Source organism: Asterias amurensis, chromosome 17 (assembly GCF_032118995.1).
Source record: "Asterias amurensis chromosome 17, ASM3211899v1".
Lineage (NCBI taxonomy): Eukaryota > Metazoa > Echinodermata > Asteroidea > Forcipulatida > Asteriidae > Asterias > Asterias amurensis.
In genome coordinates, this window is record NC_092664.1 from 15,217,505 (window position 1) to 15,244,175 (window position 26,671).

The 26,671-nt window shown below is 40.1% G+C and overlaps 2 protein-coding genes across 2 annotated transcripts in view; one reads left to right on the top strand and one right to left on the bottom strand.

Annotated features, from left to right (window-relative positions):
- Positions 1-144: 144 nt before the first annotated feature.
- On the bottom strand, positions 145-3,461 carry LOC139949938 (chromatin accessibility complex protein 1-like). Its single transcript, XM_071948524.1, has 3 exons — positions 3,304-3,461; positions 1,814-1,934; positions 145-1,167 (listed from the first exon to the last, which is right to left on the bottom strand). Exons 1-3 carry the CDS (start codon positions 3,424-3,426, stop codon positions 1,100-1,102), a joined length of 312 nt encoding a protein of 103 aa, XP_071804625.1. The 5' UTR covers positions 3,427-3,461; the 3' UTR covers positions 145-1,099.
- A 370-nt stretch (positions 3,462-3,831) lies between these two features.
- Positions 3,832-26,671, top strand: part of LOC139949526 (trafficking protein particle complex subunit 9-like) — a 35,197-nt gene continuing 12,357 nt past the window's right edge. Inside the window, exons 1-16 of the mRNA XM_071947904.1 lie at positions 3,832-3,976; positions 6,438-6,542; positions 13,063-13,295; positions 13,990-14,366; positions 14,780-14,925; positions 15,356-15,487; positions 15,947-16,065; positions 16,828-16,896; positions 18,376-18,396; positions 20,932-21,132; positions 21,801-21,870; positions 22,459-22,552; positions 23,558-23,734; positions 24,105-24,259; positions 24,705-24,790; positions 26,027-26,153. Of these exons, the coding sequence (XP_071804005.1) occupies positions 6,491-6,542; positions 13,063-13,295; positions 13,990-14,366; positions 14,780-14,925; positions 15,356-15,487; positions 15,947-16,065; positions 16,828-16,896; positions 18,376-18,396; positions 20,932-21,132; positions 21,801-21,870; positions 22,459-22,552; positions 23,558-23,734; positions 24,105-24,259; positions 24,705-24,790; positions 26,027-26,153 (2,059 nt within the window). The 5' untranslated portion in view covers positions 3,832-3,976; positions 6,438-6,490. The remainder of the gene's footprint in view (positions 3,977-6,437; positions 6,543-13,062; positions 13,296-13,989; positions 14,367-14,779; positions 14,926-15,355; positions 15,488-15,946; positions 16,066-16,827; positions 16,897-18,375; positions 18,397-20,931; positions 21,133-21,800; positions 21,871-22,458; positions 22,553-23,557; positions 23,735-24,104; positions 24,260-24,704; positions 24,791-26,026; positions 26,154-26,671) is intronic.

Below are 26,671 nucleotides of genomic sequence, written 5' to 3' on the forward strand. Positions count from 1 at the left end.
AATTCTAGCTTATCAAATGAAAAATATTTCAATATCAGTTTGTAAAGATTGACATTATAAAGAGGATTATACAGCAAGAAGCGTATAAACACAGATAACCGTTTTATCTTCATGCTGGAAGCGTTGCATTCGTGTTGGATGTCGTTTCGCAATCATAGACTTAGGTGTCAGGCCTAGGCTTTAATATACACACATGCTGGCATAGGTTTAGGGAGCAAAACAAAACGCACTCGGCCCCCCCTCACATACCGTGGACTAAAGGCCTGGTCACACAGGCCTCGATAACGAGAACGACGACGAGAATGTTAACAATACACACCCTCGATTGGTTGAATGAGCGTGGGCGTATTCTGCGTGGAGAATTTCAACCAATAGAATTCGTTCTCTTTGCATTGTGATCGTTATCGTTTCCGATATCGCTGCAGTGTGACTACAAACTAGGCCTTATAAGACCATTTTCAACTCCATTGGATGTATTGTTGACACAAAAGGCCGGCTTGACTCTATCGTTGGATGTCAGCTGCAGATGAATGATGTCCGGAGTGAGGCAGCCTATCCTCCAGGCTGGTACCCATGGATTCAAGGCGCTACAATCCATTTGAAAAACATCAGAGGTATTCTTGGAGCAGGATTAATATGACTACTGCCTGTGGTCTTTACTTCTAGGGTGTGTTTTGGGGACCATGACTGGAAACAAGTTTCTAACGTAAAGTTTACAGACTGAAACAATGTCCGAGGCCGGGCTACGCAAAAAAGGGCCATAACTAGAAACAGTTTTATGACATAGGTACATGTACATCTCTTTGAAATTCATGTTCTTGAAATTTTATCAACATTGTTATAAGTGTTATTTCATTTTCAAAAGAATGCCATTGTAAGTTTTCTAAAGGTTTTAGAGTTTGCCATCTTAAAACCAAGCCTAACCGAGCCAACGCCTCGTCACCGCTGTTCATCACCGAACCTCTTGAAAACACTCAACCAATGACCAACGCTCAAACATGTTTCTGGTTAGGGTCGCCAAAACGCACTCCTCATCACAGCCTAACGAAAGGAAAAGAGTGCAAGTTCTTGGAATCACAAGTTAGTCCGAGGGATGAAGCTATCTGCTGTCGTTATTCTCTAATGACTTGAGGTAGTCTCTTGCAAGAACCTTCTGGGGCAGAACATCTGAGGAGTCAAAAACATAAGCATGTTAATGTTACATGAGAGGAAATTGTCATTGTGTGACGGGAAGAAAGATTTAGGGAAAGCGTCTACAGGCTCTTTCCTGGGCCCAATTTCATAGAGCTGCTTAAAGGCACAGGGCACTTTTGGTAGGTACTCAAAATGATGTTAGCATAAAAACTTATTTGGTAGACAGTAATGGAGAGCTGTTGATAGTATAAGCCATTGTGAGAAATGGCTCTCATCTCACGTTATTTATACATTACATGTATGTTGGGATGTACAGGTATGTACACCAAGTGAGGATATTGGTCTTTGACAAAATACCAAAGGTGTCCAGTGCCTGCTTAGCAGAAAAGAGCAGGATACCAGTCACAAATGGTGCATGTAACAAGGGTTTGGCTGGTAACCCTATTCTGGTAAGCACAATTTTGTTATACCAAAGGTGTCCAGTGCCTGCTTAGCAGAAAAGAGCAGGATACCAGTCACAAAAGGTGCATGTAACAAGGGTTTGGCTGGTAACCCTATTCTGGTAAGCACAATTTTGTTATACTTAGCTAAGCTTCTTTTGTGCTTAAAAGCAGCTCTATGAAATTGGGCCCCAGCCTCTGGGGGTGTCACTGTCTTCAGTCTTGGTTTATGTACTTGCCTGCAAGAAATTGGAATGCGATATCTTCTTCAACAGTCTGGGCTAGGTTGCCATACACTACACTTGTCTTATTTTGACTCCGTTGGTATGACTGCTGGGCAATGTGTTCCACAAACAACTCCTGGAAAGAGGAAGACAGAGGAAAGAATAAAGAAACTAACCAGGATAAACATCAAAGCATACATTGCAGTAGAGCAGGCATGGAATTACACGCAGGCCATGGCCTCTGTAGAGTTGCCTCTGGTGTTGGCCTACTCCTCACCTAGAACTATAATGACATTTGTTCCCCGAGAATGCAGACGATAGCAAACTGAACCGCATAGTTCTAGTAGTGTTGGCCTTGGTGCCCTTCAGAAGTTTCCCTTTGACTTTAAGAATGAAAATAACTTTGCCATTGTCTTTCACCAAGTCTTAGTTAGATTTTGTCATAATTACCAATCAAGGCTAATCGTCGCAAGTCAATTTAGATTCTAATTACTTACTGTCCTGATTTATTGACCAAATTTATGGCACTAGTCTGGGCATGACCACCTACTTTTAATTAGTATTTTGTTACAAAAACCGCACATTCTAGTGGCTAGGAATCTAGCCTAGACTTGTTACCTAGTTGTAACTAGTGGTAGAGTTACAGAAAAAAACCTCTGCATCCTCCTGCGACTGCTGCCACCACTTTTTTTCATTTGTTATTTTAGGACGTGTATGAAAACAAAAATCGGATCCAATTCATTCTGATTTTCATTAATATTATTAATATTAGGCTAGCATAATTAAATGTTTAAATTAGGGGACTAAAAAAAATTACCGGTGGGTATTGTAGTATAGGCCTACTCAAGTCAAAGTCAAAGTCAAATAAGTCATTTTTATTTAGTTTAGAACTTTTAATTAATATAAAAGTAGCCTAAGCCCTAACCATGCTAACTAAGTAAGTCCTTTGGTTTGTCAGTTTGTCCATTTTTGGTAAAACAAAAATTGGGAAAACATTTAATTTTTATGGCACTACTTACTAACACTGGCACTGGGGTACATTCCCTATAAAAGCATCCGGATAACTTTCCGTATGGCGCCACCACCTTTTCACTAATTTTTACAAAAAGGGATATCTCATTCATTGAGGTAAATTAGATACTATATTATTTCATATCGAATGAAAAAGTGGTGGCGCCATACGGAAACTTTTCCAAGCATCCACATGTATTTAGTAGTTGTGTATAAAGATTAAAAAATAAAATAGTGAAGGATATGAAAATTTTTCTCTCAGTTCAGTTCAGTGTGTCTGTGTGTTGGGCGCAATCTTTAAAATTGACAAACAAAGTTTGCGGCGTCACAGAATATGGCACACAACGCGCGAATTCGAAAAAAGGACAACTCCAAAGATAGCGCGCAACATCAATCAGCACGAAAGAACATTCTTGAGTTTCATAATTCAGTTTGGTCATTTTTGTTGTAGTTGTCAACATCACAGACTTAATTTCATAAATTTGTATACATACCGTTGCCTTGGTTATCATAAATAATGACTCCTGTCCAATAACTGTCACATCTGGTGAACTTTTCATGATAGTTCGTATTCTTGCTACAGGCAAGAGCGTAAGTTTCGTTGATTTATCCGCCATTTTTTCAGTCTTGACGATACCCAGACTTCTTTAGTTTTACCAGCCACGTAAAACTACAATGTTTTCTACACAACCTGGGAAGTGTACCCGACTATTTGAAACCTAATTATGTTTTTTCTAAAATTGTCTAAAACTGAAGAATTACTGATTATTTGAACCCCAAAATGAAAGCATAAGTAATTTCTTTCAAGGGAAATGTTGGTTCTTATCTAAAAGTGGATTTTATTAAGTTTTTCAAGAACGGACACGGTAAATAATTTTTGGCAACCTCTTTCTCCGCTGATTAGCAATCGTTACCTCGACGTAGACAACGTGGAATAAAGTGTTAAATCCAAGCACGGGGACGAGCGAATTGATCAAAGCGAGGTGAATTGAGGTCGAGAACGTAAACTACAGAAATTAGGGACTAAATCTGCACTAAATAATTGGCTGTTTTTGGACTCCTAAAAATGTAGGCGTTCCCTTTAATTCCAGAACATCTGCAGTTAGATCACAGAATGTCTGCAACTACATATTCTACTCGTGATATCCATGTGTGAGAAACTTTGAGGTTTGTATGCTTTATTTTACTTCTAAATCTGAGGATTTATTACTGTTCTCGACTCTTAATTTTTATTAAACAATTAAAATGACTCGGACTTTTTTTAATGTTGTTGTGTGTAATTTTAAAATTCAGTTTTTATGCATGGTCTGTACATTTTGTGATGGTGTGTGCCATTCAGTATTATGATTTGCTATTTTCAGTTTCTGTATCATGCCACCACGTTTTCATTCTGTAAATAGTTTACCTCAACTCAATTATCATGATTTTATATATTATGTCCGGGTCCCTTTTCGTAAAACTGAGTGAAAAAGTGGTGGCCATGATGATACGGAAACTTATCCCAGTACTGGCTCTTGTTTTGTTTGTTTGTTTACATGGTTAAATGATTTCCCAGACACTGACAGAATTAGAAACAATTATCCGTTAAATCTTCTGCCTCATACACAATGTCAACGAACAAGTGCCAGCAGTGCCACTATACTTTTCCATGAAATTTTTAAAATGAGGTACCTAGTATTTAATTCATTTTGGTCTTGGCTACCGTAAATTTCTTAAAACTAAAACTACATTACCTATAGGCCTACTAATTGTACTTAATTGTGATGTTAGTTTTGCCATAGAGTTACTCTATGGTTTTGCAAAGAGTATAAATACATATATTTTTTTTTAACCCTGGTTACACCTCTGTACGAAACGAAAAGCATTATGTACTGTATTTGACATCATAAAAGTCATATGAGTAATGTACTGCATGTACAATGTACTCAGTACTCTCCAGAGTTGTGTGAACAAACATGAGTGATTTGCCTGTGCTTTTTGCACACTTGGGCCTAACTCAGGAAAGTACCGAGTATTTTGCTTTTCCGTTGCCTTGGTGGTATGAGGGTAGAAACACTCGTGATCATCATACATACGTACATAAACTCATGGTTTCATTTTGGCATGTTGGATCAGTACGGTCATAAGTAGGCCTGGGCGAATTATTCAAATATCCGGTTAATGGCGAATAGGTTTTCCTATCCGTAACCGCGAATGCCTTTTTTTTCTTAACCGGATATCCGCATCTAGGGCGCAAATACCTCTGTACAAACCGGATAATTCTGTAATAACAACCGAGTAACCGGATATTCTTTAACTATCCGAATATCCGCGGACGTCGGGCGACAACGGATATAAATGTTTCGTCTGAATCCTTATGAAACTTCTGTTAAGACAGCATAAAACAGTATAAATTAAGTATTTAACTATGTTCACCTCCGTGACGAGTTAAAACAATGACATTTCTGACGTAATTTGTCCAAAGATTACACAAGTTTTCCTTCACGTAGAGTCAATTACGATCAAAAGAAAAAGCAAATCGCCATCTTTAAATTAGATCCGGTCATTTTTATGAATGAACCAAGTGACACTGTCTAAAACTAATATCAATCCGCCCAAAAGATCTCATTCACAAACGAACAGCGCCCTCTATTGGCAAAAAAATTTTTTTTTTACATTTTTTTTAAATAGCGCCCTCTCGTGGTGAAAAAAATTATTCGAGTATCCGGTTAATTTTGGATAGTTGGCCAGCGGTATCTGAATAACAAAATTTCACTATTCGCCCAGCACTAGCCATAAGTAACAACACTGAAAACAGTTGTTTCAAGCATCCTTGCCCAAACCAATCATAAAAAAACCTCTTACCAGGGGCCGATTTCACAAAGCAATACAATTCATCGCAAGACAAATTTTCAGTATCACCATAGAGATTTGTATTGTGACATCACACTTTACTTAGCAACTACGATTGATTTGAAGTTACGATCAATTTGAGATCTTTGTGAAATCGGCCCCAGGTCTGGAATTTCATGTACATGTAGGCCTCGAAGGCCATGCCCTCTGTTGCCCCTGGTCTTGGACTTGCGCCCCTTCAAAAGTTTCCTATAGACTAAGGTTTTCCAATGGTGCCCTTTAAAATGAAAATTGGCCTTGCAAGCCCTCTCAAAGATGAAATGCCAGGCCTGCTGACCTAAATGTTTTTATTTCAGGCCAGGAGTATGATCTTTGAGAGGGCATGGCCATTTTCATTTTGCAAAGGGGCAATTACTTTGGAAAATCGATAGGAATTTTTTGAAGCGCCACCAAGGCCAAGACTAGGGCAAAAGAGAAAGAAAACCAACACCAGCCCTGCAGAAATTGAAGGCCACGCTAAACAACTGTTTTTTAATAGCCTAGTCATTCATTTGGGTTTTGGGTCATAACAATGTTTAATTTGAAAATGTTATTTATCAAACTGTATTTTGAATGACTCCTTTGTTGAACCTCAAAGGCCGTCCGACCAAGGAACATGTACATGTACCCCTAACGTCATAAACATACACACAAGTATCCAGTGCTCAAGGTTCCTTGTTTAGATTCAAAGTAAGCCTGTTACCCACTAATTTAATTTTTATCATAAAAATCTCTTGATCTGAAATGTGTTTCTCAGCCACAGAACTCCGGAGGGCTAGCCAGTGCAGTTTAGCTCTAGATAAACTCTTCATGGCTGCTGTTAACCATTCCCAAAATAAAAGGACTCCTGGTATAATAAAAGGCGAGTGGGTACCAGCTAAAACTCTCTTTTTACGTGTAGAGCTTGGTTGATCAGTTGGTTGTTTTCACTATCTCCAACAATCCATGCTTGTCATCAATCAACTTTAATAAACCATTCTAACAGAATCATTCCATCTTTTCACTACCATAATCATAGTTAATATTGACCCCTTACATTGACATGGCTAATGCAGTTCTGTAAGTTTTTTTGGTTTTTTTTGGAAGGGCAAGGGCACCGACGCTTTTTCTCCTTGGTAAAGGGCACCCTATGAGGAAATTGTACATTTTTACTGCAGAGCATTTCATAGGCATCAAGGCAGCTCCCACAATGGCACAGTTTGGGATGTCATCTGATGCACTGGGCCAATGTATCTAGAGTGTGTATCATTGTTTTAGGGAAGGGTGCTTAGTTTACTCACATTCCTACTGTCTGTTGTATTTTTCAAGAACTGTGACTAACAACAACATAACATTGCGTGATTCTAACCTAAGAAGTGTGTGTTAAAATGGCATCGTAAATTGTGAATTTTTGAATTTTGAACGCTTCATTAATCTTTTCTTAATTAAGTGCAGATTTGGCTTTTCAGTCGCCTTGTACATATAATCATAACACCAACAAACTGTTAGTTACTTAAATAAGGGAATCAATGTGTGGTGAAGAGGTTTTCAACTAGTGGTTTAATCCCCATGAGGCCTGGTTCTTGATAATTTTACCGAGACGAAGTCGAGGTAAATAATCAAGAACCAGGCCTCGCATGTCTCGGCGGGTTTAAAACACTAGTTGAAAACCGATTCAACACACTTTGATTCCCATTCATTAATACCTTTTTGGTCAAAAAACATCAACACTTTTTGGTCAAAAAGCAAATAAATGCAAAAATTTTAGGTGTTCAATGATTTCTTTCAACACAACACCCCTCCAGCTATGAAATGGTAAGGCCCTCGGGTAAACAACTCGGGTACACGCGTCGCGCGTATTATGTGATGTGGCACAACTGTCACGGCCGTTGCTCTCGACCAATAGGAATGAAGAAACTGTCTTATAAGCACAGGTGCAAGCTCGCGTATCACGCCCATGTTTCAACACTTTTTACTGGTCATATACACACCCACCAATAGGAATAGCGAAACTGTCTGAGGTATTTATGAATGTAGTTTTAAATCAACCCATGAAAATAGGCAGAGTATTGTAATTTTGTGTGTGTGCACAACTACATCAGCATGAAAAGGATGCACAATAGATTTCTCTGTTGGAGTGACACCAAGACTTCTTGACAACACGATCATATTACAATAACACACGTAATTTTACATCTGATTGTAGATCACTGTACTGTAGACATGGTAGAGATTGTGTAGACAATTGTCTAGAATCATTTTAGAATTAATGGGCAACAATGTTTGGTCCATGCTTTGAATCTGTTGTTCACCAAGGGACACTAAAAACAGGCGCATGCGGCCAAGCAGTTTCATTTGACAGCACTCGCATTGTTATATCTGTCTCTAGACCTCTAGTACTAGAAATGTACCTTGCATGCAGTTACAGGTTAAGATAATGCAGCTAGGTGACTGATTGGCTAGTCTCATATGACATGAGTCACCCACTCTCTTCATCTCAGACACATTATAATCTTAATAGATGTCTTCCCCAAACACTTGCTGGTATTTTTTGTTGAATTAACATCACAAGAACTGGGCTAGACTGCCTAAAATATTCCCATGTCCTGCAGTGGGAAATTGCAGGCTGTGTCTTATCCTATGCTGATTCGAACTGACGAAAGTGGTAAACTTGTTTCCCATACATGTAGTCAAGCTCAGTGAAGGCTCAGAATACAGTGCTCTGGTATGCATGTGTACTGGTTGTTGTACGCATACACGTACATGTACATGTAGCTAAATATGTGTACAATGTACACTGTACATGACAAAGCAAGGAACAGATCCTAACAAGTTAGGGTCAGTTTTAAGTTTTTAATAACTCCTAAAGAGTCAAAGTTCGAGGACTATCTTTGTGAAACTGACCCCAGAACAAATGAACATGATTTACTTGAACAAGCACTAAGACATAGGCCAACGCCTTAAAGACATTGGACACTTTTGGTAATTGTTAGAGACCAGTCTTCTCACTTGGTGTATGAAATAACAAACCTGTGGAAATTTGAGCTCAATTGGCCGTTAAAGTTGTGAGATAATAATGAAAGAAAAAACACCCTTGTCACACGAAGATCTGATGCATTAGCTAAATATGTGCCATACACGTACACTGTACATGACAACACATGAAGGTTACTTAACTCAAAGAGCAAGGAATAAATCTAAATAGGTACGGGCCCGTCTTACGTCTTAACTCCTTATGAGTCCCAGGACTAGTCCTAAGTTACATGTAGGACTATCTTTGTGAAATCGACCCCAGAACAAATTAACGTGCACACTGTTTTTACTTTTAACAAGCACTACGCCTTAAAGACACTGGACACTTTTGGTAATTGTCAAACACCAGTTTTCTCTCTTGGTGTATCTCAACATGCACAAAATAACAACCCTTATGAAAATTTGAACTCAATTGGTCGTCAAAGTTGTGAGATAATTGAACAAACACCCTTGTAACATGAAGTTGTGTGCTTTTAGATGCTTGATTTCGGGACCTCAAAATCTAATTCTGAGGTCTAAAAATCAAATTCGTGGAAAATCACTTCTTTCTAGAAACTACGTTTCTTCAGAGGGAGCCGTTTCTCACAATGTTTTATACTATTAACAGCTCCCAGTGCTCCTTACCACATTACCAAGTGAGGTTTTATGCTAATAATTATTTTGAGTAATTATCAATAGTGTCCACTGCCTTTAAGAGAAGATCTCGTTTGTCTTTGTGATAGAATTAAATGATTTTTATCAGACTCAAGGTCAACATTTTAAAACATCACTTTTTTCTCTTCTAATAAGTACACAATGTGGTTTTATTATTCAATTGGAAAAACAAGACCGCTGCGCTTTTCTAGTGAATCAGTTTACTGGCCCAACACTGAAATCACTGGCATAGGGCCTTTGGTCAAGTGCCAATTTCCAGCCCTATTTGTACCTTATGTTATACTCTGGGCCCAATTTCATAAAGTCTGTAAGCACACAAATTTGCTTCTAAAGCATGAAATTTCTTCCTTGATAAAAACAGGATTACCAACCAAATTTCATGTGACTTTCAGGATTTAGCAAACAACGTTTGTATACCAGTATCAAGGAATATGCAACAAATGAAAATTTTGTTGGTAATCCTGTTATTATCAAGGAAGAAATTTCTTGCTAAGCAAAACTTTGTGCTTACAGGCTTTATGAAATTGGGCCCTGGTAACTCTGGTTAATTTAATTTATTGTGTGATGACTTCTGGTGAATTTGGTCAATTGTTCATTCACCCTCAATCTTGTTCAGTTTTTATGAATAACAAGTCTTTGGTGTGGGCTGTTAACTGGTATGTTTTTAAATGAATGAGGGAAGCAGAGTGCTAGTTCAGTCTAGCGCCCTCTTGTGGTTGATTGATCCTGACTTTTGCGTGAACATTTTGTGTTAACATTTTCGTCTCTTGTAATCTTTGCCCTGATTTTTGTGTTAAAGGCAGTGGACACTATTGGTTATTTACTCAAAATAGTTATTAACATAAAACCTCATTTGGTCTCAAGTAATGGGAGAGGTGAATAGTGTTAAACATTGTGAGAAACGGCTCCCTCTGAAGTGACAGTTTTCAAGACAGAAGTATTTTCCATGAATTTGATTTTCAGACCCCAGAATTAGATTTTGAGGTCTCGAAATCAAGCATCTGAAAGCACACAACTTTGTCTGACAAGGGTGTTTTTTCTTTCATAGTTGTCTTGCAACTTCAACGACTTTGTTAATTCGTGCATAATGTTGAGATACACCAAGTGAGAAGACTGGTCTTTGACAATTACCAATGTTATAACACACCTCTTGCTTGTTCTGTTTTCTGGTTGGCTGAAACACGATCACGTGGGATGAACTAATATAGGCTAGTGATCGGGTGCGCGTGTTTTGCGGGAATAGTACCAGAGCGGGCAATAGTCTTTGAATAGTGCCAGCGGTAACAGCGCCCTCTCTTGACTTGAACCGTGAACAACTACAAAACCCTTTTTATTGTTCCTATTTGACATATTGATTGATTGATTCGGTAACTAGTGTACGTCTATTCCCCCCTTCGGCCTCGGGAAATAGGTCGCTCTTCTGGTCACTCAAAGTCCCTCGTGGGAATAGACGTATACTAGTTACCTCGTTGCCAGTCAATATGTGTATAATAGTGCCCAGTGTCTTTAAAGCAAAAATATCAAAAGTACAAGTAAAAGATGCTTAGAAGTATAAAGCATTTGATATTGTGAAGATGGAAAAGAAACTGTCGAACAAGCCTTGCTGATTTTTGTGTTCATTGCAAGCTCAGAATCAAACCATGATTGCACGACCACAAAATTGCAAACACATGCACTGTATGAGATGATTTAGGAAAACACTATAGCAGTCATGGTAGTGCCTACAATCAACACAATACATGCACAATGTACATAATGTGTATGTTTGTGAAAACATTTCATTTTTCTTCAACTGCTGCTTTGATCTAGTGATCAACATTGATAAACAAATCATTCTCTGTCATCTGGTCATGTCTCGTCTGTAGTCATAAATCATGCTTGTCGTTTGCAACATCCATTGCCGGATGTCCCTGATGCAATTTTCCATTACATTTACAATGCATACATCTGGTCAGGTCTAAAAGGTTTAAACACAGCTGAGTGTCATCAGCATTTAAAGTGCGCACACAAACGTACCCACAGTATGTACATGTATGTTGTAAGCGTGTGAAGTTCACATACACGTGCACTACACATGTAAGTGTGTGAAAACAATATGTTCATGATTACAATGTAAGTAGTTGTACATGTACGGTAGTTCACAAAAGTATAATGTCCATGGTAACAATACATGTGTACATGGTGTATAGGCGTGTATGTTCACTTTGACAACCTGTCTGCTCAGAACTGCATCAATTGGGTTATTGTGCAATTTGTATGAATTTCATCAAATTGCTTACAAGATAAAAATATGTGCATATTTTGGAGCACCTGCTAAAATGGAATTTATTGAAACAAGTGTGGTCTTCAAAGCATTTGTTTGACAACAAGAAACATTCATTTACTTAGTAAAACGGTTATTTGTTGATTTTGATTCGTTTTGTTCTCAAATTGATACACTCTCTTTAAAATGAGTAGGCCCCTATGAAATTTCAACTAATAACCTTAAATAGGCCTATAGCACTGAGCTGAGGAAGTTTACTTTGGGCCTACCATTCCATCATAAATAAGCCATTTGCCGCAGCATACATTGATACTCTTTTGAAAGTTGCAATCAAGGCATTTATATCCATTTAGCTTTTTTCATGGTACGCTTCTGGAATGTTTTAAAGCAACTGATTCTATTGATATACAATGATTTTGAACACAGAACACAGAAAAACCAGGACTAGAGTGGGACTTTAACCTGTAACCTCTGGATTTCAGTGCCGGCACTCTACAAGTTGAAGTCCTGCTCTAGTAAACTTTTCTTTCTCTAGTAAACTTTTCTCTCTGGTAGCGTGAACCAATTTATCCAGCCAGTTTACCTTGTGGTTTTTTATTTGTTGGATAATAATTGGACACGTTGTTGTTGTCTTTTCAATAACAATCGTTCCTCCTGCATGCCAGGTCGTATCCGAATTGGCAGCTGCATAACAGCTACATGTACAGCTACGGACTGTTGCTCAGGGTTGTTAAGGATGTCATCAGGGGTCGAAATTGCCACTAGCCCGCTAGCCCGGGACTACCAGATTTACAGCCGGGCTACTCATTTTTCCAGTTTGATAGCCCGACGGGCTAGTGGAAAAATAATGCAAAAATCATCATCACAAACAATAAAGAACTATGTTATTGGTGTATTGTAAAGTTTGAGCCGTGACGCGAGACATAATGTGTCTTTCGGGCTACCAAAATCTAATCAGGGCTACTAAAAATTATTGGTCACTAGCCATGCTGACTACCATGGAAATACACTTAATTTCGACCCCTGTGTTATACATGTATACTCAGACAACGCATGATGATGCAGAAATCTAGCTGTAGCCAAAGCTGTAGCTCTCGATTCGGCCAAAGCCTCCCTATGTTTTTGTCCGTTGACAAACCGCTTGTCTAGCATGTCTAGTTGACTGAAGATTTCCAAGTTAGAAGTTAGTCCCCTCAAAGGGCAGCAACACTAGTAATAGTATTAATTGCATGGCATCAGGCATGTGTCAAGCATGATATTTTGAATGTGGTACAAACATTGTTTGCAACTTTGTAGGACGTGTTTTTGAATCTACACGCTGGGGGAAACCCGTCGAAAATAGTAAGCCAGTTGAATGCAATGAAAACTATAGTCGAGGGCTTGTTGTGATGATCGTACTATGTATTATTCTTGAGTCATCTTAACAAAGTCTATTTTCCACACCACCCTCCAGGAATATCCAGTAAAGCCATGAGTATTGCCGACTACAACCAGAGGGCTGAGGACCACCAATGCCTGCTGGTGCTCGTCAAGCCGATCATCCAACTCAAGACAAAGTTATACTCGCGCATCATTGATCGCGCAACGAGTGTGACGTACATCCAGCTTCCGGACTCCAAGCGAAGTCTGTGGCTCAGATACAAGCAACACATGCACCTGGAGAATAATGATTGGGGAGAGTTTCAGGTAGGTAGCTCCTCCCCCGACAAAGTAATCTTGGAATCAAGACATATGCATGGATTATTTCCCAGCCTCAATAACCATGGGCAGCTAGCTTTGTGTAAGTCTATTCTAGTTACCATTGGCAGCGTGCTGTATCGCCCGCTAGCTTTGCGTAAGTCTATTCTTGCTACCATGGGCAGTGCGCAGTATCGCCTGCTAGCTTTTGGTAAGTCTATTCTTGGGTTGTGGTTCGATTTCCAGCTTACTACAGACAGTTGTCAACCGTAAGAAGAAAAGTGCGCCCTCTGTCGGACTATCACGTTAAGTGACGTAACCAGTATGAGATAGTGTTGTCTCGGACCAATACTATCGATGAAAGAGCATGTAACCCCTGAAGTTATCCTGGAGTAACATGGAGGCTAGAGCCTCTGATGCCCTTTGGTCTTGACCTTAGTGCCCCTTCAAAAGTTTCCCTTGAAATTGCTGTGGAGTCCGGTGTCCCTTGCTTTGGCTGCTGTATGCGCCATAGGACCTTGTAAACCCTTAGAAGGTTCTTGGTTCTCAAAATTAATCACTGCAATAACATATCTTTCTGAAAGTTTGTATATAATACTCAGCGCCTTAAGTACCTTGTTTGGTAGATACATGCGCTATATAAGAATTCAATATTATTACTATTATTATTACTGGACTAAGGAAATTTGTTTTCCCTCATCAGGCCCATAGGAGAGTGGCAGGGGTCATCTGCCTAGGCAAGGCATCATGCGACATTGAACTCGCCACCATATACTCCAACTTTGAGACCCTTAAACAGACGTACCGCTACACGCTCTTTGACGCTCGCTGCTTCCTTTTCGGGATGACCCAAGCAGATGCGGAGAAGACCGCCTCCGGTAGCCGGCCCGACGTCATCTACTACTCGGGTTTCGACAACTGCGAGCAGTTGGAGGATCACGTGAAGGACTTTGCTTCGTCGCTGTTCTGGGTTCTGGAATCTAAGAGGCTCGATCGGAAAAACGACAAGAGCGACAAGTTACCGTTACTGATGGCACCGTTTGAGAGGAAAGACATGGTGGGAATTGATACAGAAACACGGTAGGTAGAACATTTTAATTTTTTACATTAATTTTTTAATTGATTTCATTTATTTTGTTTTCATTCAACAGCACAATAAGCGCAAACAATAGGATGAATAGGACATGCAGGACATCAATAAAAACACCTGGACTCAATTTTATAAAGCTGTTAAAGCAGAAAATACTGCTTAGCACATTCAAAGCTGCAAATAAATAGTTAATGGCCTGAGTGACGTTTTGGCCCTCTGTAGCAGAGTCTTTCTCGAAGGCTAAAAAGCTAATTTACAACCTTTGAACCATTTTGTTGACACATTTTGGTGCAATTTTTATGTACTACCTTGTACAATATCACACCCGCCAGAATTTAACAGTCCTCTATAATATCTTGCATCTCATTTTAAATCACTCTTCAAAATTGTTTTGATTGGCCAGAACTTTCAAGCGCAAAGTGCAGGGAAGAATGCGCAAACACCTGGCTGACCTGCACCTCTTGGCTGGGCTGACCCAGGAGGCCTACGGTCACTACCAGTCGGCGCTGGAAATATTACGAGGCGCAAATGACTGGCTGTGGATGGGAGGTATGTAATTGTAAAATTCTACTCTTTTTATATTGTCCTTAAGGACACTGAACACCTTTGGTAATTGTCATAGATCAGTCTTCCCTCGTGTATCTCAACATGCATAAAATAACAAACCTGTGAAAACTTGAACTCAATTGGTTGTCAAAATGTGCGAGATAATAATGGAAGAAAAACACCCTTGTCACAGGAAGCTTAAATTCGGGACCTCAATATTTTAGGGCCAAACTATGACTTTAATTGTATATATTCTTGTCATTTTTTTTTCCAGCTACAAATTCTTTAAACATTTACACAGTCATTTTCCAACATGTCCAAGTGTGGTTATTACTTGGTGTTAATACTGTATACAACTTTATAACTTCAGATTGTAATACTTTTTACATGTTTTATCTGAAAACTCATTATTATTTTTGTATCCTACCCTCAGCATGTTGGGAGGGTATGTGTGCTGCGTCTATCATTCAAATGTACCCGCCGAAACCTAAGAGTGGCATCCCCCGGAATGCTTCGTTCAGCGGTGGCAACGCCCTCATTGGTGGAGAGAGGAAACACAGATCAGGTAAGAACGTTTGCTGCCCCGCCTTCCACCCCCTCTTGTCTCATTCAAGGCCCCTGGAATGGGCTGATGAATGGTGGGCCGTGTTGATTGGCAATTGCCATAAACATGTGCACTAGACAGACCCTCAATCGCGGCTGTGTTAAGCAGCCGTTAGCCGCATATAAAACTGTGTGATTTTCCTGATTTTGCCCACCAAAATGTTACTGTGCATTCGCTATGCTATTTACATATTTCATGGAAAGGGTCTATTGATTGTATTGCTACTTGGGCACATTGAACTCAGTCACATCGTGTACACATGCTTATTATAAAATGTTTATTTAATTTGTCTAGCCAAAAGTTCAATGCAGGAAAAGTAGGACAGATTGAAAGTTTAAGGTCTAGGGTTAGTGGACGGCAATGTCTTTCGCCCTACAGTTTTGATATCCTGTGTTACATTTTGATGTTGTCTCTCATCAGACTCCTTTGATGTTGCCAACGGTCTCCCGGACTTTGTCTCGGAGGAGCGACCCCGGAATTGCCTGTCCTCCGATGACATCATCGAGAAATACAAAGAGGCCATCAGTCACTACAGTAAGGTGAGATTCACAGAGAGATGAAGTGACCGCTGAAATTTACCACTCGACGAGTAGCGCCTCAAATAGTCCCGACTTCGACAGTAGTCGCGACTTTGACTTTGACACTTTGTTTCGTAAATAAATTATGTTTGTGAATAGTCGCAAACGACACAATTGGTTCACCAAACAGGTACATGTAGTCGCAACTATTTTTATAGTAGTCATTGCAACATGATTGACTTAGTAATTCAAAAACGGTAGTTGCGACTCCACCAAGCAATCAATTGTCCCAACTTCAACACTGGTCACACTAGTTGCTCGTCCCGACTTCAACACTGGTCGCACTAGTTGCTCGTCGCGACTTCAACACTGGTCGCACTAGTTGCTCGTCGCAACTTCAACACTGGTCGCATTAGTTGCTCGTCGCGACTTCAACACTGGTCGCACTAGTTGCTCGTCGCGACTTCAACACTGGTCGCACTAGTTGCTCGTCGCGACTTCAATACTGGTCGCACTAGTTGCTCGTCGCGACTTCAACACTGGTCGCACGAGTTGCTCGTCGCGACTTCAACACTGGTCGCACTAGTTGCTCGTCGCGACTTCAACACTGGTCGCACTAGTTGCTCGTCGCGACTTCAACACTGGTCGCACTAGTTGCTCGTCGCGACTTCAACACTGGTCGCACTAGTTGCTCGTCGCGACTTCAACACTGGTCGCACTAGTTGCCCAGGCTTACTCAACAGACTTGATAAACATTGATGTTTGTTTTATGTTTGTTTACAGTACACCAATGCGGGCATTGTGGAGATGGAAGCTTGCATCAAGGCAACTCAGGTACTCGTCCAACAAAAGGTCAGTACATGTACATCTCTCTTATCTCAAATCTGTCTCTGGAATATGCGAAAAGCAATCGTACTTTTCATTTAAAAAAATTTAATCAACATTTGTACTAGTGGCAGTTTAAACTTTCAATGCACTGTGATGTGAGGACATGCTCCCAACGTATCTTTTATATCTTGTCTGGAGACAATTGTTTTTTTACATCATTAATTCAAGGCTTCTCTTCAACTTTTACAGACATTATATTTTTCTCACTTGAGTTTGATTTACCTCAACAAGATCAGCAAAGTGGTTATAAAAGCCAGTGGTCACTATTGGTACATGTAATTAATCAAAATAATTATTATCATCAAACCTTTCTTGATTACGAGTAATGGGGAGAGGTTGGTAGTATAAAACACTGTGAGAATCGGCTCCCTCTGAAGTAACGTAGTTTTTGAGAAAGAAGTAATTTTCCACGAATTTGATTTCGAGACCTCAAATTTAGATGAGGTCTCGAAATCACCTTGCATCTGAAAGCACACAACTTCGTGTGACAAGGTTGTCTTTTCTTTCTTTATTATCTCGCAACTTCGACGACCAATTGAGCTCAAAATTTTCACAGGTTTGTTATTTTATGTATATGTTGAGATACACCAAGTAAGGAGACTGGTCTTTGACAATTACCAATAGTGTCCACTGTCTTTAAAAAGCATGAAAACTATAAATATGGAAGCCTGTACCATTATGTAGGCCTGCCTTTGCACAATTTTCCAAGAGCCAAGTATAATGCCTGTCAACTTAGGATGTTTTCTAACATCTAAAGGGAAAAGGGCAGATTTCTTGTGAAAAAATGTATGCAGTGCCAGTGCAGCAGGGTCGTATTCTGCAACATTGCGATTGAAACCATAGAGCTATATATATTGACTAGAGCGCTAACACCCCATTATACACGCACTAAGGTTTTGAAGCCGTGTGGGCGCAAATGTACAAACCAATAAAAAAGCTTGAAATTTTGTCCGGCAATTGTACGGCTATTTGCATGATAGTGCGTTTGTTCTTTTCTATGTGTCATCGAACCAAAAAATGCAACAAATGTGAACGCACAATCTGCTGATGAGCGTACAAAAATGCGAGCGTCATGTACTTCATGTTTAAAAGGCGCGTATATTTTTTTTTATACGTCAATCAAGTCGAACTTGCGATTTTTCGTTGCGCTGACGTACGCGAATGGGCAGTCGCTTACGTAAGCGCACATGCCGAATAAAAAAAAATCGCGGCATTGTGTGTTCTCTTGAAATTAAAATCGTTCCGTAGTCACGCAACACATCAAACATGTCTGCGCTCAGGGTGGCTTCAAAACGCGGAGCAAGTTAGCGCTCTAGTCAATATATATAGCTCTATGATTGAAACACACTCAGCATATCAGCGCTGCTGTGTATGTCAATCTCATTGTTTTAATTATCGTTAAATTTTACTAACCACTTGGTCCATTATACCAAACCCCCACAGGCTTGTTACTGCAATCACAAGGTACACATGTTCAGAATCTCTTCTTACACTGTCTTATAATGAACTATGAATGATGTGTGAGCATGTCTGCATTGTGTAGATTTTTATTTTGCATAGTAGTGTCTTGAATTTGAATTCGGCTTGAGTTTTTAAATTGTAGTTCACTTTTTACACTGGAACATCGGGCCACTAAATTTGTGACTACTAAAGTCTTGCAGTCTTGTGTTTTTTTCAATTGGAGACTTTGGGACGCTAGGTGCTAGCAGACTAACCAGGTAAATTTCCACTGTTTACGTAGTTCTGAGCGTGCGCACGTGACCGAGAACAATGGATATTACCTGGTAAGTCTGCTGCCACCAAGCATCCCAAAAATTTCCCATTCAAGAATAATAACTCACTGTCACTGCAGACTGCAGAAACAAATGTTACCTTAAGTCTACTACATACTTCTATTGAGTAATAAAAAACTTCTGGTTTTTATTTTCAATGGTCGTTGTGTTCAACGTGGCCGTGAACGATGGAAGTATTTGTAGCTACTGCAGGGCTGTGGTACAGTTAGGATTTGTGTCCCTGTTACCCCATTGCCTTCAAACATTATACAATTGTTGTGACGGGGTCCATGGCGTTTTGTACACTCGAGGGGGGAAATGGCACCCGAGGTGAAGCCGAGGGTGCCATTTCCCCCCTCGATGTGGGTGCCATTTGATGAGGGTGCCATTTCCCCTCGACATTTCCCCCCCTTTGTTATACCTTTGTATAATTGTTATTCCTCTTCTCGAAGTTCTGTTGTCATCTTCAAACATTTTTACGACGGACTATTCATTGTTTAATAAGCAGACGAACAAGAAACAATTCCATCAAACCTGCAGTTGTTTCGTACACATCGCTGGAAATCGACCAATGCTGGGAACGATCAAGGTGATGTACACCGGTGTACATCACTTTTCATGTTACCCGGCCCGTGGAGCCATGTAGCATGCGTATTTGCACGTCACATGATTGGTTCTCGACCAATCAAACTTCACAGTTTGTTACCGAGGTATAACAAGTCAATTTGCTGTCTAGTTAAACACGAGGTAGGGTTCAACCCATGCCCGTGCTAGCATATCCACATACATGTTTGGTATCAGGCCTATACACCCGTCAATGTGGTTGTGGTTAAAGGGGGCTTCAGAGTTGTAGATTTACACGGGAGGGGTCGCTTCCCCAACCATCCCGATCCCTGCCCCCAATCTTTACCCCTATCCTCTGACCCCAACCCCTAATCCCAAGCGCAAAATAAGTCTGTAGCTGATAGGCTTTAAAGTTCATGTATGGCATGTTTTCATTATTATTTTCTCCTGTTGTCTTAGATGATCTTTGATGAAATCAGGCCCAGGGCATCAGAGTTGTGGATTTAAGGAAGGGATGGGTCGCTTCCCCAACCCTCCTGATTACAATCTAAACCTCTATCCTCCGGCCCCTACGACCCCCCCCCCCCACCCCCCCCCCACCCAATGACTTACATGTATTTGGAATGTTTGTAGCTGTAGGTTTTAAGTTCATCATGTATGGCATGGTTTTCTATATTATTTTTGTTCAGTTGTCTTAGATGATCTTTGATGCAATCTCAGTCACGGCAGTGGTGTTTAATTTGTGAATGTTGTTTTATTTTTTAGATGGGTCTGCGATGACTGTGCATAGTTGTCTGGCTTTCTTTGGGGTCATTTTCACCTTTGTGTCATTTCATTTTTAACGATATTAATTTTTTTAATCAATCAAAACTTGATATCAAAGTGATGTTTTTTTGTGAACATTGATAGTCATAATAATAATAATAATTTACTTGGCTATAGCGCTGGTATCAGCTAATTTTGATGCGCATGGCGTATTAACATTATTACCCTGGTCAATGGGAATTTTATTTTAGTCTTCAAACCATCTCAGCTCCCTGGGTTGTGTGCAGCCTGTGCTGCCAAGAACATGTAGACACACACACATGTAAAGTACCAAGCTCAATCAATCACAAGAGCCATCACTGCTCTCACAGGCATTTACCCCTGGGTGACTTTGGAGGCTGCAGAATTTCTTTGAATTGTGTATTGTTTTAAAGCAATCGCACTATATCGGTAAACAGTATTGTCCAAAGGCCCACACTTCGTGTATCACAACTTAATGTTATATGTAGAATAACAAACCTGTGAAAATTTAAGCTCAATCGGTCATCGGAGTCAGGAGAAAATAAACGTGAAAACCAACCCTTGAATCCGCATGTTTAGCCGTGTCATGACATGTGTTTAAAATAAATCTGTTATTCTCGATATCGAGAATTGATAATTGTTTTAATGTTTTCTCAAAAAGTAAAGCATTTCATGGAATAATATTTCAAGGGAAGTCTTTCACCATTACCTTCTGTAAACCCTTTAAGTTATTTGTAAATCTGTGCACTTTTAACTTTTGTTCTGTTCAGAAAGTGTCCAATGGCTTTATAACCACAAGTTTCCCATTTTGGTGATGTCAAGAGGCATCTATTAGCGAACGAATTAATGACTTTTTCTTTCATGTAATTTTCTAAAGAAAACTCTGGAGGCTGCAGAATTTCTTCAAAACGTGATCTACATAAACGTGAATCTGAGCGACCAGGAGAAAGTGGAACGCTACAGCGCCCTCTCCAGGCTGTTTTCACTCATCGGCTTCCACCGCAAGGCTGCGTTCTTCAAGAGGGTAGCGGCCATGCAGTGTGTCACCCCACAGAACCAACACCCTGCGTGGACAATGGTGAGTGCCTGGTTTGTGACATCAAACGGGTGTGGGGCTTGGGAATGGGAACCACTCCAAAAAATCGGTACCCTGTCTGACTACATCAAGGATAAAGACGGGTTTTGATCTAGACTAAAGGGTCTGGGTACTTTTTGTACGGCACAAAACTCAATGTCCACAGACTTATATTAAACTTACTCAGGTTGAAGATAATGATGGTAGCAAGCTTCCCTTAAAATATTACAGGCTGAGGTGATGTATTTTTTTAAACAAAAATTCTGTCTTTGAGACGAAAATTATTTTAGCGTGTACAACGTATTTATGCCACTCTCCTGAAAACATTGGTCAGTGATTTTCACTTTTTTTCTCAAACATTAATGAAGCTGAAACTTCTAAATTATATTAAAAACATCTTCATTTACAGTGAGTAGGGATGCAGGTCATGGCCAAAAACTTGATTTACAAAAGGTATCTAAACCCTTTAATGACGACAATAGAGGCAATTGGTCCTTGCCTTGGTGCCCTTCTAACCACTGTGAGTCAGTATTCCCCCAAATATGCTGTGCCTCTTCGCAGTATTTTTTTAGGGGAATTTTCGAGTTTCTAAAGATATCATTCTACATTTCCCCATAATACTTTTAAGTATTAAAGTATTATTATATTAAAATATCTTTTTCCCACCTTAGTGCAACCAGTTACTGATGGAGGCATTGAATGGTTACAAGCTGACCCTTGACCCCAGGGATTACCCTACAGGTGAGGACTCCTTTACTTGCGGTAGTGAGAGCATTAAGAAAGACACTAAAGGACGAGGCACACTGCAGCGATAACGAAAACGATAACGATCATGACTCAAGAGAACGCATTTTATTGGTTGAGTTGCTCCACGCAGAAAACGCCCACGCTCATTCAACCAATCGAGGGTGCGCATTGTTAATATTCTCGTTTTCGTTCTCGTTATCGAGGCCTGTGTGACGGGGCCTCAACTTCTTGATTTTGAGACCTCAGATTTAGAGTTTGAGGTCCTAAAATCAAGCATCTAAAAACACACAACCTCGTGTGACAAGGGTGTTTTTTCTTCCATTATTATCTCGCAACTTCCAATTTTCAAAGGTTTTTTATTTTATGCATATGTTGAGATACATCAAGTGAGAAGACTGGTCTTTGACAATTACCAATAGTGTCCACTGCCTTTAATGGAAAAATGTCAAACCTTGGGGTGGTTTGTGGTCGCTATGGGCATTTTGGTAATAGCCACTTGAAGCCGCAATGGTCCCTAAATGGGTAAAGTCTAAACTAGAATTAATTTTGTATATCCACTGATTGCATGATTTGCTGTTGTAGATCGTCCGTGTGGATGGCCGATTCTACAGACAAGAATACTACATGAGTTAGTCTTCTCAGCAAGGAGGATGGGAGAGTACGGACTGGCTATAAGGTAATGTAGTAAACTATACTCCAGGTTAGGGGTTAGCCCTGCACCAATTTGAATTATTCTGGTTGTGAAGTCTCTCATAAGAGCAAACTTAACTAACCAGTTTTCAAAGTTGTTTTTATCAATATAAACCACAAGGGAAACTGACTGGGTAAATTTTGAAATGATTTTTGAGGTTGAACAAAGAATTGACTTGAGTGGGATTCCAACCAACGACCTCCGGATTAACGTACCGGGGCTCTACCAACTGAGCTATCTAGCCATATGTTGACGATGTCCCTATTTTGTCAATATCTTTGTTCGGGGGTGCCATTCAGAAGCCATACAACCATTAACTGCCGTGAAGCTTGGGATCACACCCAAGTTATGATACAACCTGGGAAGCGGCAGCCAGGGGATCACCTTAAGGGGATGCGACTTTTTTTCAGATATTAATATAAACCTCAAGGGAAACTGACTGGGTAAATTTTGAAATGATTTTTGGGGTTGAACAAAGAGTTATGTTAATGTACAGGGAACCACCGGTTAAACAAATTCTTTGAATTATTGATTATGATTTGTGTGTGTATATTTCTTCAGGGTGTTATCTTTCATGATGCACGTTCTTTATGACATGCTGTGAGGCACGAGTCTGTGATGCATTCATTTTCCAATAGAAATACATGTAGGGTCCTGGAACGGTATTGTGTACCATAATCAAGTCGAGCGCCATCTAGAAGCTCAAGCCTGCCCAGTGATTTTTCTCCAGATGTTCCGGTCCAGCAAGCAGGAGCATAGTTTCTCATCGCTGGCCAAGCCGGTGTCTCGTTTTAGGGTGTCTAGGAAGGAGAGACATCTTCTCCCATGCGAAGCCGTACCTTCGGTGGGCTCCCAGAGGATGGTTGGGCAAGTGGCAAGCTCCGAGTGGCAGACACAGTGCCCAGCAAGCTTGAGGCGGCGTTGACGGATCTTTTCTGTTCATAAATGCTCTGTATTAGTGATATTATTTGTATGTGTCTATTTCCTCAGGGTTTTATCGTTCATGATGCACGTTCTGCATGACATGCTGTCCGGCGCTGAGAAGAGGGAGATAGCCATCTCACTGGGTACGCTGACCACCAAGGTGGCCGGTGTGCCGCACCCCATAGCCAGGGACAATGGTACCATCATCCCTGCTGTACCATTCACAAGATTCCCAACAGTAAAGTAAGTTATGTATATTTATTTGGGCCCAATTTCATAGATATGCTTAAAGGCACTGGAGACCATTGGTAATTACTCAAAAAGTTTTAGCATAAAAGCTTACTTGTTAACGATCAATGGAGAGCTTTTGAGTATAAAACATCATGAGAAACGACTCCCTCTGAAGTAGCGTAGTTTCACCTTTTAGGGAAGGTATACATTTGGTAGTTATTCTTAAAATTAATTTAGATTAAATAGCTTTGGTAAGAAGCCGTAGCAGCTTCTGATAGCATAAAATACATTTCAAAAACTATTTCACTTCAAAGTAATGTGATTATGTAAAAAGATAACATATTCAATGTTCACCCAATCTTCTCGCATCTGCCGGACACAGAGCCTTCAAGCTGATAGCGTTGTCACGGCAACTGATGCCGCTGATTCACAAATCCAGTCTTAGCACAAGTCCGTCGAGTGAATCGCTCGGTCCGTTCATCTACTCACCGATACAAAACCGCATTGGCAAAGAGAAGAAACTCAAGCCAAGAGTTGGTAAGTCTAACATTTTATCTTAACATTACAGAATTGATAAGAAAAAACTTGTCTAAGATCATAGATGTACATAAAAATTACACGGTCTAATGATGATCATAGTAGAAACATCCCTTGAAATATTTTTGTCTGAAATGTTATATTTTATAAGAAATAAATCAAACTAATTCCTAACTAATGTGAAATGAATGTAGGTGAAGAAAGGGGAATTATGGAGAGGAATGGACTTGGGCTTGAGGCAAATCTCTAGCATAATTCACGAGCCTCAAAGTGCGGCATCAGATGTCCAGGCTAGGAGACTGCCAACATTATGGCGAGATACACGTAGCTCAGTTGATAAAGCACTGGTTCATCTACATCTACATCTATCCAGCTACTTGTCAAAGCCTTTTCAGCATTATGTTCATTAACTAATGGTTCATGTTTTTTTTTTTTTCATTTGCAGATTTCAAGTGGGTGGCAGAAGACGTTTGTGAGATGTCTCTCAGCTTTTACAACCCTTTACCGTTTGAACTCAGAGTCTCAAACTTGGTAAGAAACAAACCAGAATCTGTGTGTGGAAGAATGAAGTTTTTTTTTAAACGTGTACTTTTTACAAAATGTTTTGACCCTTTGACTTGTATGTTGAGGCAATTTTTTGACAATTATTTCACTTGTTTAGTAATTTCTTACTATTGATTGAAGTGTTTCTTGGCATGTTGTGACCGAGAGATGTACGTGTACATATAGCATGTTGGTCTTGGACATAGAGTTATACATGTATATAAGAACTAGAGGTTGCACTGGTGATGCTTCTTGTACAAACGCTACGGAACCGCGATGAGACACGCGCGCCATTATGTACGCGCGTTGAATGCGAAGTACACGTTGGATTGAATGCTGATGCGATGCTGTTTTGTCAACTTACAAAATGGCCGCTAAGCAATTGCCTGTTTGTTCAACTTAGAAAATGGCGGCCTGCGCGAATGGCGGGGCGTGTATAGGCCAGTGCGCCCTCTAGTTCTGGTATGTATAACTCTATGGTCTTGGATGGTCTGATGGATGGCTAAGTTAGCAGAGTGTGGGTTCCACTCCTGGGCCTTGAGCGAGACACTTCTATACCATAAATTACTTCTCTTAATCCAGGCACCAGGTGCATAAATAAGGGAATCAATGTGTAAACCCGCGACGAGGCCTGGACTTGATAATTTTACCGAGACGAAGTTGAGTGAAGTTATCAAGAATCAGGCCTTGGCAGGTTTAAACCACTAGTTGAAAACCGATTCAACACACTTTGATTCCCATTCATAAATACCTTTTCGGTCAAAAAACATCAAAACTTGTTGGTCAAAAGGTAAAACAAATGCAAAAATTATAATTGTTTAATGATTTCTCTCAACACAACACCCCTCCAGCTATGAAATGGTAAGGCCCTCGGGTAAACAACTCCTTATAAGGAGATGCTGTGCGCGTCGCGCGTATCGCGTGATGTGGCACAACTGTTTCAGCCGTTGCTCTCGACCAATAGGAATGAAGAAACTGTCTTATAAGCACAGGTGCAAGCTCGCGTGTCAGGCCCATGTTTCAACACTTTTACTGGTCATTATCAGAGGTTTATACATGTACACCCCACGTGACGCGCTCTCCACCAATAGGAATAGCGAAACTGTCTGAGGTATTTATGAATGTGATATTGGAGGTGTGAGACAGTGTTGTATTTGTTGGGCTGAGAAAGTTTATGGTTTTGTACAAATTTTTATTTTTTTGTATTTTGATTTTTCACTGCAGGGCTTTCTAACTGAAGGGTTGAACTTTGACCCCATCCCAGCCACAGTGACCTTACCAGCAGAGTCTGGTCCCCACAGTGTCTCCATTATGGGAACACCCAAGGGGACGGGGGTCCTGACTATAGTAGGTAAGAGATTGGAATGAAGCTGTGCAATTTGAATGTTTACCTGCAAAAAATTAGTGGAAGGCAAGTCCATATTCTCAAAGAAACCCGTCTTTTAGTGCATTTTGTACGGGTTTCTTGTAATCAAGTGTAGAATTGGAGTGGCTCAAAGTGGAATCCAAACAAAATAACCTCTTTAGCATGGTTAGGGTTCTGGGTCTAGAATATGGTGGAACTTAGGCCTCTGAGCCATTTTCAAATCCGTCAACTCTCATTCTTGCATGCAAGTCTTTTTACATTTTGAACACTGTTCAGTAACACTTTGTCCATGATTGTACCACAGTCAACTCATCATGTCAAAGCGTATCTCCGAAAATGTCACTTTACACGCGAGTTTGAAAATGTGAAAATGTTATATCTCACCTAAAATAGCTTGAGTGTACACATAAACAAATACATGCAGAAATACAACATTGTTGCATGAAGCATTTGGTTTGGTACACACGTAGCAAGTACACGTAGAGATATAAGGTTTTTTTGAG